Here is a 12,376-nt window from a genome sequence, read left to right as displayed (position 1 = left end):
TGATGACGACGTAGCCGATAGCTCCAGGGCATATTTGAGAGGAATGACAGCCTGTATAGTGCAAATAGAGAAACCTAAGCTGTCATGTTTTTTCGGGGGGGAGATGTCAGAGAGTATCAAACCTTCAAATCGAACTTCAAGCATCTTGTTGAGTCAAGATATGAGAAAAGGGACTGTGTTACCATTCTGCGCACAAGTCTGCAGGGTAAACAACCAGAACTGATTGAAGGCGTGGGAAGTGCGAGCATAAAAGGGAAACACATGAAATGGCGGAATTGCCTGAAGAGAGACTAGCCGTTAACACACCGACTTTCCACTTCACTGCATGTGATTATACTGGATCCTTCGGGATAAAAGCAGGATGAAACAAAACCCACAAATATTATGGAGTTCTATTTACATGTTTGAGCATGAGGGCATTACACCAAGAGCTTGTGGTTAACTGCTCATTACGGGAGTTCCCACAAGTCTTGCGTCACTTCTTCTCATTGAGGGGTCAACCTAAAATGATACTCGGTGACAATGGTACGCAGCTTGTAAGGGCAAAGCGGGAACTCAGGAACATGATCAAAGGATCGTCGGCGGAGGAGCTAAAGGAATTTTGTGCAAAAAACCCCACAAATTTGAAGTTCATTATACTAATTACACGAGGGACACATCATCAACACAGATGTGCAGAAGCCTTAGTGAAGAGCTGTAAGTACGAACTATGAAAGGCAATTTAATAGTGATCAGGTATTAACACCATTTGAACTATATACCTGCCTCCTGGAAACTGTAAAATTGGTAAATCAAAAGCCAATCGGAAGAATCCCAGCCGACCCAAATGATGGTTGCTATCTGAGCCCAAATGGCCTACTGCCAGGACGGGCAAATGGGAATGTAGCACAAAGACCTTTCCAGGCAACAAAAAATTTGAGACATCAGTTCCAGTTCGTTCAACAAATTGTGGATTCGTTTCGGCATCGTTTTCACGAGAGATGTACTACTGCTACAAGCGACATGACAAAAGTGGAATGCTGACCGCTGCAACATCATAAGAATGTGTGCAGTACAGCAGATTTCGTGTTTACTTGCAAGATATCCGTCTCAGCCATTTTGTCACTCTTACCGTTGCTATCATGTGTGACAGTGTAGCCCATTTTTCTACAGTTTTCGGCTCTACAGAGTTTCCCCAAGTATGACATTTGGGTACTGTAACAGAAATCGAATGAAAACTTGCTAAACAGCAAATTATCTCAGTTTACAATGGGATTCAAATGGTGCCCCTTATCTGTCAGTTATTCACACCTCATACAGTGAGAGTTTGTCAAACTTACCCAAACATCACCTATCCATGATTTGTCCTTTGAGAGACATTAGAGAGACTTCAGTCAGATTCTAAGGTTGTACAGTCAGCTGCAGAACTTTGAATTCAACCTTAGCTCTGCAAGGTACACCCAATGATTGCATCTATATCTTATATGTTTACATTATTCAAAAAGGTCAATTGGGTCATTTAATCATTCAGTAAGATAACAAGATTAGTTATCTGCTTTGATTTCCAAAAGCCATCACTTCTAAGGAAAATAAAGGACCCAGCAGGTATTAGTGCTGCCGTCTCAGAATAATGTGGCACACAGGGGGTTTACACCATGGCACACACAGTTAAAGACATCTTGACAACCAATAAGTGACTGATAATACATTCTGTATATAATAAATTACATGAATATCACTACAATATCATTCTTTCTCTATGGCCTTGTCCGAGTCAGTATGGGTGAATGTAGAAGTATCATGATCCAGAGATTTCAAGTGAGAAAACTTTTCATACATCGCATTCAAGCTCTGTTGTAACTACACAAAGGAATACTGTCTACCAAAGTTGGTCATTTTTCACTCCTTTTCTGGGTGCTGTTGACGGGAAGAAGCACACGGATTCTGGCACATAAATATTCATCTGTCATTCAATGATAAACCTTGTATACCCAGCAGCAGCAAGCAGAATGAAATCACTGCCCAGGGAGAGTTCAGAATCGACAATCCATTGCATTTCAGCTCTCTCCAGAGGGCGTTTTTCCATGCACCAGTTTGAGCACTGCATCCTTGTACCTCTCCAGTAATTCCACAGACTCCCCGGCATTCCTAATGTCTGATACACAGTCCTTGTAAGTCTGGACATCTTCACTGTTCAAAATCTGACTCTCTGTTTCTTCATCTACTTCAGCCACAGTGGCATCCTATTGGATTAAAAAAGAGAGAGCGAGAGAAGAGAGAATTTGAGAAGATGATAAATTGATGCTGAAAATAACAGAACTATTTGTGTGAGTACTTGTCAATATCATTACATCTCTATAATGCACCTTTTTTGACACTCCTAAGACCCAATGGTATCACTGAAATGTAATAGCCCGAGACATTCCACATTATACCACTAGACAATCGACTGGCATCTGAGTTTCGCACCACCCACTATATCAGTTTTGAGTCAAAGACATATCAGAGGATAGTCTACCCTTATCCTCCATGCAGGAAGCTACAAACCCTCTTGCACTTTCCCAGAGCAACTAAAACTCGCTGATGACACGGTAGACTGAATGGGCTCTTACTTCTTATAAATGCTAGGTTCTTGCCCAAATGCTTAAATGGAAGGAAAAGGGAAATTTGTTTGGGTTATTCTCTTCTACATGTGAGCTTTCAAAATATGAAGATGATGATGATGATGATGATGATGATGATGATGATGATGATGATGATGATGATGATGATGATGATGATGATGATGATGATGATGATGATGACGGTGTGATGTTGATGTTGATGATGATGTTGATGATGATGATGATGATGACAGCGACGATGATGACGACGACGACGACGACGACGATTTCTCATCCAGTACTGGTATCCACCTTTGAAGGGTGCTCATTGTGCTTGATCTAGAATGGTCTATTTCTAGCCTTCAAATATTCGTACACAAAGTATACATTTTACATTTTGCTTTCCAACATTTCACTCACAAAACTCAGGTTTGTGTAGGCAATACTGGCCAATTTTGCACATCACTGAACATGTCCCCCCATAGATGGCCTCTATCAAACTCACTTTATTTCTCATCCTTGCCAGCGTGCTGATGATGGCCTGCTTGGAAGGACTGATGTCCCACACATACTTCTCCATGTCCTCATCGGTGATCTCAGACTCCCACGGTTCGTTGATCTTAAAGTGATGACAAAAGAGCATACTTAACTTCTTCGGGCACATACAATCTGCACACTGTAAAAGTTTGAGCTGTTTTCTATAATATACGACTCTAGCACAACTAGCAGAAATGAATACATAATGTTTTCATTTGTTGATGTTGTTACAAGGATAATGGTGTACCATATATGAAAACAAACAGATGGGCTAGCATCTCCAGTCATGTCCTCAGAATTGTTTGAAATTGATGATTCGAGCAGTTCTATTCTACAAGCATAAACTGATCTCATTTGATACATGACAAATGAGGTACATAGTGTTCGTACAAGTTTATATTCAGACTGTACATCTTTGGTTGAGCAAATAGACACGATTCCCTGAAAATAAGTGTGCACACCCAAATCAATAATAGTGCAAAGCATATAGTGAGAGGTGGTTTGTAACTGAGTAATGCTTACAGGAATTCACACATACATAATCACACATACTGACACACACACATGCATACATTCACGTAAGAAATCCATCATAATCCTATGCAGTGTGTAATGCTATCATAACTCACCCATGCTTCATGATACAGCACACTAAGGAGGTAGATGCAGTAGTCATAATTCTGCTTTCTGAGTGGACACCTGGACATGTAACAAAAACGAGTGACAAATATGCACGGGAATGCAGACACTTTCCATTTTTATTTCCATCATACCGAATGAATGCTTGCTAGTTAGCACAAATCGCTGATTACTTGTTTGTGTCAATCAACATATCGATTATAAATGCATAATTTGAGAAAAAAAATAGCCTAAACGTCAAGAAATATCATTATTTCTTTTATATGTTTATGCTCTTCAAACATAATTTATATCCCATAACCACCTTTGAAAATATTATGACTCATGTATCTATGATGAATATTCCACTATGACCATAACAAGAAACATTTGTAACAAGTCAAACATATTACTCATCATTTCCATTGAAAGGAATCTTTCGCTTTGATAAATCAGTCAAATCTGGAAGGGATATCTGTACCACAGAAACCCACATTAACGCAGAAATTAATGTAGCTACTCTATGTATTTTACACTAGTTTACACACCTGTCTGCCGAGATGGTAACCATGTCAGTCTCCTTGTTGTACCTGTCCCCTATGAGCTGGATGAATTTCCACCTGGCGTGCTTGTCAAAAGACAGGTCACTGAGTTTCAGCTGTTAAAAAAAAAAAAATTAAAAAAAAATGATTTAGACAGATATATGTTTTTAGTAACAGTATTCACATTCATCATTCAGTGTAATGGAACTATCAGTAGCCATCTCAGAGGAGAAAGGTAATTAATAAATATTCAAAGGTAATTAATAATATTCAAAGAACATTATTGATCTTCATGCAATAGGTGATAATTCCATTCATCATGCAGTTCCAAAGCACAGTACCAGTTTCCTAGCCTAGAACACTTTACTACCAGTGACTAGATTGAAAGTGATACACTTGAGGGACTCATTGCAAAAAAAAAAAAAAAAAAAAAAAAACTGTGTTGAAGAATGGATCATATTACCATTCATTATACCAGATGCAAAAAACAAACAAACAAACAAAAACTTCATTTTTTCAACCTGGAGCTCACAACAATGGAGACTTCCTATAATAACCATCACTACAGTAGCATCACATATCTTTACATGTCTCTCTAACAAGCTCAGAATTAACTCTTTTTTTTCTAAGGATCTCATTGTTAAGTGATATTTTTACTTGAAATATCACAACTGACACTCAATAAAAGAAAACCAAATTATAAGAACCAACATTAATACATACATGCTATGACACAGTTTTAACCTTTGACCTACCCTAATGGTGACCTCTCTTGACTTTGGATGTCTAAGTGAGGGGCTTGCAAATACATAATCTGATGACTCAGTCTCCAAAGGGAAGTGCCTCTCACAGTCTGCATCAGTCTCAAGGCCTTTTGGCCAGTCGGTACATAAATCTGAGGTAATATACAACAAATTGGTTGAATGGAATTAGTGGGGGGGGGGGGTTTCATTGCTGTTTTTAATTAATCTTTACAACTGGAAGTGACATGATGGCACTGTGGTATGTCAAGATCTTCTGCCGATAAAAAAGTCTTTTATGATGGTGTATGCTTTTATGCTCTGTTTATTCTTATATCCAAACTCAGGTGGATGGGGTTTCTTAGCCTCCAATATTGTAGGCAGGCAAGTCATCTAGGGAAAGGGATGCCCTGATCCCACAAAGTATAATAGTAACCACTGCTCAAGTAGTACAATGTATTCTCTTTTACCCCCTTCACTTGTACTGCCAACATTTCTTTTCTGCTATTTCAAGCTCAAGAAAATAGTCTTCAATAGGTTGTTGTATGCACATTAATGCAAATAATTACGGTAACCAATATTATTACACATTGAAACACAGTGAACTCAAACTCAACCATTTCAGTCATTTGATGTTCGAAGACACACACATACAAGAAACATAATAGTGATGATTTCTATGTTGATGCTCTGCATATGGAAAGCCACTGGTAAACTTTTCACAACACATTACAATGCCAAAAGCCTTTGTAATGATACAGGGAGATTTTGCATGAAATGTGTCTTTATGTATGTTAATGTTTGTTTGTGTTTTTACTTCATTCTGTTTTCAATGCTTACTCCTAACACTGTGATGGAATGCATTTAGATTTCTCACAAAATAATTAAAATAACATGATACAGTATTGTTTGTAAGCTCTGTTACCTTTCAGGGCAGCACAGTGCTTCTTGATGGCAGGTGGTGTGAGATGTAGAAAGTTTGGAATCTGTATGGAGGGAACAGAGGAAAATATTTCCGCATTTGCCAATGACATTTAAAGGGAATGGCTAGTAACTGATCAGTGGGAATCAGTGGGAATGCTGGAGGATGATTGTTCCAATCCTTATGGGATTCATTCAAGAGTTCATTGTATATCTATTGTTGTGTGAAAATTATTTGCTTCAGAATGGTCTCATATTCAAGTAATGTGCAGTTTAATGTTTCCAGGTTAGCGTGCCTGGTCAGTGACGGGGCATTAATCTGCACATTACTTGAATATGAGACCGTTCTGAAGCAAATAATTTTCACACAACAGTAGATATATAATGTACTCTTAAATGAATCCCACAAGGATTGGAACAATCATCCCTCAGCATTCCCACTGATTCCCACTGATCCATTACTAGCCATCCCCTTTAACATATCATATGGATAGCACCTTTATTATCATTTCACTTATTTTGGTTTTAATCAACAAAGGTAAGATAAGATTAAAAAAACAAAGAACAAGAGGTAAGATAGTATAGAGCAGACTCTACAAAGTTAATATCTTATACTTCAGAATTATCTTGATTCCGTGCTCAGTAGTTGACTCATATTTACATAAAAGTTTCTATGAACAATACATTTGCAAATATGTGTATAATGGAAAGCCCAAGTACTGGGGATCAACGGCAGGTTTGATGTAGTTAGTCTACCTTAATGAGTTCCAAGTTGCCAAACTTGTGTGGTGGAATGCCCCTGCCCACTGGGTAACCCATCCTAATAGGCAGAGGAACAGCAGACCATTTGAAGCTCGCTGCTGTTGGGTAGACTGCAGTCCAGTCCTGGTCCTCCTCCATCTTAGATTCTCTTGGCACCGGCAGCTGGAACAAACAAAATCAACACGTCCTTTCACAAATTATGCATTAAAGAAGGATGAGATCATCTCTTTGCAAGTTTTCCTTGCTTTTACTATATCCAACAACATCATTGTCATTCTTGCCATGTGAAATGTTAATAAGTTTGACAAGTTTCTAAGATTACACAAATCTTTCTACCTTTTTGGTATCTTTCTTTGTTTTAGAACATTTTGAACGAAAGAATTATTGCAAAATTTACCTGCTAAACTTCATCACTATTTCTTTCTCCTGTTACCTATATTTGTAGTTGCTACAACACTAAACTTCATGAACCTTCTTCAAGAAATAGTCAAGTATTCAATTACTTATACAAGTAAACGTCATTTCGATATTGACCATTGTAATAAAACAAAGAGTGTTGAATTCACAACGTTTACATCCTGAGAATATTTTTTTTCCTCTCACACGTATGTCAAGCTACATTTTATATCACAACTAAGATTTGTAATGATGGAAAAAATATGTACAACATGTTGAAAACTTCTCTGTACAGCTGGTCTTATCATCACTTACTGGTGAAAATCGCTTCAGTCTTTGCTCCATTGCCCTCATTGCTTTGCCCCTCACGGAGTGAGGCGAAACCTCTGAAAAAGAAGGATAAATGTAGAGAAGGAAAAGAAATTTAGAGGTAATCAATCACATAATAATATATTGTATAAGTTGTCATATTTGCGTACAGATATTTTCACAAATGAGGAGCTCACACACACTTTCGCGAGATGTTGTTTTTGCGAATTGACACGAAAGCTGTCGTAAATGCACGTGCACTAGACTTTTGCAGGCAACTAGTATTACTGTTAATCAATTATCCTCACTAGAGCATTGCAATATTTTTTTGTGTTGCTACAGGGACTGTACAGGTAATACTGGTTGAGATAGCACAGAGCACCTAACAGAACAGAGCAATAACACCGCATTGCATGTAGTGCGCATGTAGGGGATCTAATCTAGCTAGTATTATTTAGTAGGACCTACTAGTACTAGTATGTATGACTCGTGTGGCTGTATCCAGCGACTCCCTCGGGCCGTGGCCACAACGGTAAACTTACGTACATGCATGTGGCTGGACAACTGGATCGTGGATGGTAAAGTCAAGACACCACACTGGTGTTGTTGTCTACACTGCCCTTAAAAAAAAGGACCCTAGGACTAAAAGAGATACTGTACACAAATGTCCTACTCTTAGATTAGCTTTTTAATAGGATCTAGAGTAAAAGCCCCAATTTTTGGCCGGCCTCCAAAATCCAGACACTTATCACTTATCACAAGCCATCAAATTCTACTGTCACAACACACACATATCACATCGTTTCACATACTGGCACACTCGTTCACCACAGGAAAGTGCCTGAATCACCTCCAAAAATCCATCTAAATCCAAAATTTTGCCATCAAAAACGCAGAATCGCCACAACTTTTCCAGAGCGCATGAGAATTAGGTCCTGTGTAAAGAATCGGGATCGCTGAAAAAGCGCTAAAACTTGAAAAATTACGCGGTTCTGTTGCGAGATTTTTTTGCTTTTTTAAATCGTAAGCTTAGACTGTGATGCTATCCTCAAAAACACAAAAGAAAACGAAAATCTCTGTACGTGCCGATGCAGTGACTAGATGTACAGGGCCCAGGCCAGGGGCCGAATGCAAGTGCAGTCACCAGAATTCGGACACAAATGCTGATGGGCGCCGCAACGTCCCCGATGCAACCTTGTGCCAACAAGGTATGGCGTGCGCTCATTTTTCAGTGGCCTTGTATGCATATTGACATTGCGCACGTGTCCGAATTTTGGAGAGACTGTCCGAATTTTGGGGAATTTATATTAAAAGGTGATAATATTTCGGGATTCTGTGAAATTTTATGATGTAGAGTAAGAACCCCAATTTTCGGCCGGCCGCCAATATCCGGACACTTACCACTTATCACAAGGCAGCAAAGTGGACTGTCACAACACAAGCATATCACATCGTTTCACATACTAACACACTCGTTCACGACAGGAAAGTGCCTGAGTCACCTCCAAAAATCCATCTAAAATCCCAAATTTTGCCGTTAAAAACGCGGAATCGCCACAACTTTTCCAAAGCGCGCGCGAATTAGGTCCCGTGTAAAGAATCAGGGTTGCCGAAAAAGCGCTGAAAATTGAAAAATTACGTTGTTCTGTCACGAGATTTTTCGTTTATCGCAAGCTCAGAGTGTGATGGTATCCTCAAAAACACAAAAGAAAAACAAAATCTCCGCACGTGCCAATGCAGTGAATAAATGTACAGGGGCTGAATGCAAGTGCAGAGTATCCAAAATTCGGACACGAACGGGCGCCGCAATATCCCCAATGCAACCTTGAGCCAACGCAAGGTATGGCGCGCGCGGATTTTTCAGCAGCCTTGTATGCGTATTGACATTGCGCACGTGTCCGAATTTTGGGGAATTGACAAGGTCATAATATTTGGGGATTTTGTGAAATTTTATGATCTGATTGACAAAATAAATATTGGAAAAAATTAGGTTGATATATTTAACATACATTATTATAGATATAATTTTGTGGAGTATTATTTGAGTTGAATAAATATTGCAAAAAAGCTTAAGTGTCCGAAAATTGGGGCTTTTACTCTCCAATGTATTTAACAAGATCAACATTGGGAGAAAGTAGGTTGATATATTTAACATATGGCAATTGTGCACTTTACGGCCCTATATTATCAGTACCTCATTCGCCGTGTGCTAAGGTGATATCCCATAAACCATTCCGCACTGAGCAGCTGGCGAGCTTCTCTTGCTGTATGGAACGCCGTTTGACAAGTGATAAGGTCACTAAAAGCCCGCCTGCTAGCTGATCGCCCAAACCATCCACGCGGGCGAGGCTGCCGCTTGTGTGTGTGTGTGTGTGTGTGTGTCCATGTAGTGGCTGCCCGTAAATCGGTAGCTATACACACTTCGCACGGCGTCTGGTAGACTGTGTAGACGAAATAAACACTAACAGACTGACGAATCGAGATAAGATTTTGTGTTTTTACTTTACAGAATAATTCCGCCAAGGCCGCAGTGGACATATGCCCTCCGCAATAGGTTTAATTAGTGATACCCTGCTTAATATATCACGCAAAATTCACTCATTTAAAATCATGATTGAAGCATGGAAGTTAACCACTCGTTGCCTTCCAGTTGTGTGCCAATCAATGCACAACTCGCGCTCGATGACGCCGCGCCGCACAGGCAGGGAAGGACGTTGAAGCAACCATGTGGCGTACCGTAAGAGCTTTCATCGGGACTTTCATCACGCACACGCACGTTGACACATTCACACACACTGCATGCATCCCAACACGAAATCTCACACACATGTACACAGTACAGTGCCGGAAGACCGGCTATCGAACCGCGGTGCCTGAGTGATGTAGGGCGTCGGTAGCGCGATGCGCTTTTTCATCCCCTTCGAAATTCACGCAAAAGTCGCGAGTTCACAAGTCATCTTTGACCTAGGTCTAGACGCTCTTTTGTGCATTTACAGAACATAAAACTACTTAAAAACAAATTTTAACAGTAAGAGAAATCTATCATATTATCTTCGATACTAAATGATATCACGAAAGTCACATTTTGAATGCAAAAGCGCTAGCATTTTCAAATAAACTTACGACTACCAGATGCGTTCAGTGCGTGTTGGGCAATGGGCAAACGTAGGGCGCGCATTCGGTCAAAAAGTGGACCCACAATTTTGGCTTAAAATCACCTTTCAGGCATTTTCACGGGTTTATCCTGGGAACAAATCTCCATAAATTTGGTATCATATGAAAGCTTGTGGTGGTCTCATTCTTCTCGTCCTACGCCGAGTTCAGATATCAAGACGTATTGCTACCTAAATTCAGATTAAAGCCTAAACATCGCTATAACTCGGCTGTTCCGACCGACTGTGAAACTGGCCATGCCGGTGTAGGGGGATTCAATGGTGCTGAATCCAAAAATAGCATTGGTTTTTCGCTTATTCCCCAGGATAAACCCGCGAAATAGCGATTAAGATACCCTTGTCAGCATAGTAACAGCATCAGCGAACTAGGCGAGGCGGGGCCTACAAGTCTAGACACGTAGTTACACGCCATGACTCGTGGTTACGGCGCGCACTTACGCGAAGCTCCAGTATCGAGTCGATTTTGCATGCATAGGTACGATGTTCAGCCTCCGCACTGACAGCATAGCGCACCGCCGATACGTAATGTGAGTACCGGTTCATGTGCGCGTCTCCATGTACTAGTACTAGTAATCGCACATGCACCACTACTGTGTGCGCTTTTACTCCGCCGCGCTGTACCTTTGTACGTTTGATACGTTCGGTCTCGTAAACCCGTGTACAAATCGGTCTGTGGCCGGCGTTATGTTCCGCGGAGACTACACTGTATGACAAGCTTCACGGAATCCTTTCTCATGGAAGAGAACTGTGAATGTAAAAAAATATATGAATAAAAATTCCTCCGGACCAAGATATTTCTCTGTTACGACCTCGTGTGCTCACTTTCCATGTTGTATTTTCCCAGCTAACCGTATTAAGTGCAGTACGGTAGGTAGCGCGATTAGCGCGGCACCGGTACCATGCATGTATTGCCACATTGCTGACATATCACAACCAGTGCGTGCGATCACGAGTGCAAGTACAAGTGCGTGCCGAGGGATCGAAGCGGGCCTCGCACAGCTGGCTGGGTAGGTGTGTGCTAGCTGACAAGGATGCGCGCTTAGCCTTAGAAACACGCGCGCTTTGAATGTGATAAACGCAGTGAATAGCACCGCCCACTGGAGTGCGCTCGACAGTGAATTTCATTACGCTCGCGACCCACTTTTTCGCCAAGGTTTTAACAGCGTGAGGATGAAAAATACCCTGTTTTTATTTGCTCATAACTTCACCATTATTCATGATTATGGTGAGAAATTTTGTACATGTATTATGTTAACTATGGACATCATGGATATGTATGTTTTAGTGTGAAATGAGTTGTATTTCTCCAGTTGCAAAAATCTACCAGACACCCTAGTGATAGGAACTCGAATTCGCACGCACTGCTCGATTAGCATTAGGGTAAAATCTTGCACCGATAATATAGGGCCGTAAAATGCACAATTGCCTAACAGACAGTAGCATAGATATGATTTTGTAGAGCATTATTTGAGTTGAACAAATATTGCAAAAGAGCTTAAATGTTAAGTATCCGAAAATTGGGATATCTACAAACATAAATCACAAGCCGGACAAGGAAACAAATACATGGGACTACACATAAGCAACATGTGCATATATTACATTCACTTACTTTCAATTTCCGAGTCGACATCAGGCAAAGATGTTGAAACTAACGAACCATAATGTTCTTTTGACTTATTTACTGTACTTGACTGGTATCTTGAAGATACGATCCACGATGTAGAGGACGAAATACGAACATTTCGAATAAAAAGACAGGACGTCGCCATGTTTCTTCTGCCAAGAAGACTAAT

The 12,376-nt window shown here is 40.3% G+C and overlaps 1 protein-coding gene across 1 annotated transcript; it reads right to left on the bottom strand.

Moving 5' to 3' along the window:
* Positions 1–1,748: 1,748 nt before the first annotated feature.
* Positions 1,749–12,370, bottom strand: LOC139740253 (small ribosomal subunit protein mS35-like). Its single transcript, XM_071650835.1, has 9 exons — positions 12,193–12,370; positions 7,414–7,484; positions 6,697–6,864; positions 5,945–6,005; positions 5,035–5,174; positions 4,286–4,395; positions 3,749–3,818; positions 3,088–3,201; positions 1,749–2,222 (listed from the first exon to the last, which is right to left on the bottom strand). The coding sequence occupies exons 1-9, from the start codon at positions 12,350–12,352 to the stop codon at positions 2,037–2,039; spliced, it is 1,080 nt and encodes a 359-aa protein (XP_071506936.1). The 5' UTR covers positions 12,353–12,370; the 3' UTR covers positions 1,749–2,036.
* Positions 12,371–12,376: the final 6 nt, after the last annotated feature.

Source organism: Diadema antillarum, unplaced genomic scaffold, assembly GCF_040938485.1.
Source record: "Diadema antillarum isolate AM-2024a unplaced genomic scaffold, OU_Dant_1.0 seq00000845_RagTag, whole genome shotgun sequence".
Taxonomy (NCBI): domain Eukaryota; kingdom Metazoa; phylum Echinodermata; class Echinoidea; order Diadematoida; family Diadematidae; genus Diadema; species Diadema antillarum.
The sequence above is the reverse complement of the archived record's forward strand: the minus strand, read 5'-3'. Positions and strand labels throughout refer to the sequence as shown.

Bases quoted from the DNA above. Each gene is read 5' to 3' on its own strand.
- LOC139740253 (XM_071650835.1), bottom strand. From the start codon at position 12,352: ATGGCGACGTCCTGTCTTTTTATTCGAAATGTTCGTATTTCGTCCTCT. The intron at 5,175-5,944 runs GTAACAGAGCTT...ATATTACCTCAG, and splicing joins GCACTGTGCTGCCCTGAAAG to ATTTATGTACCGACTGGCCA. The intron at 3,819-4,285 runs GTGTGTAAACTA...TTACATGTCCAG, and splicing joins GTTACCATCTCGGCAGACAG to GTGTCCACTCAGAAAGCAGA.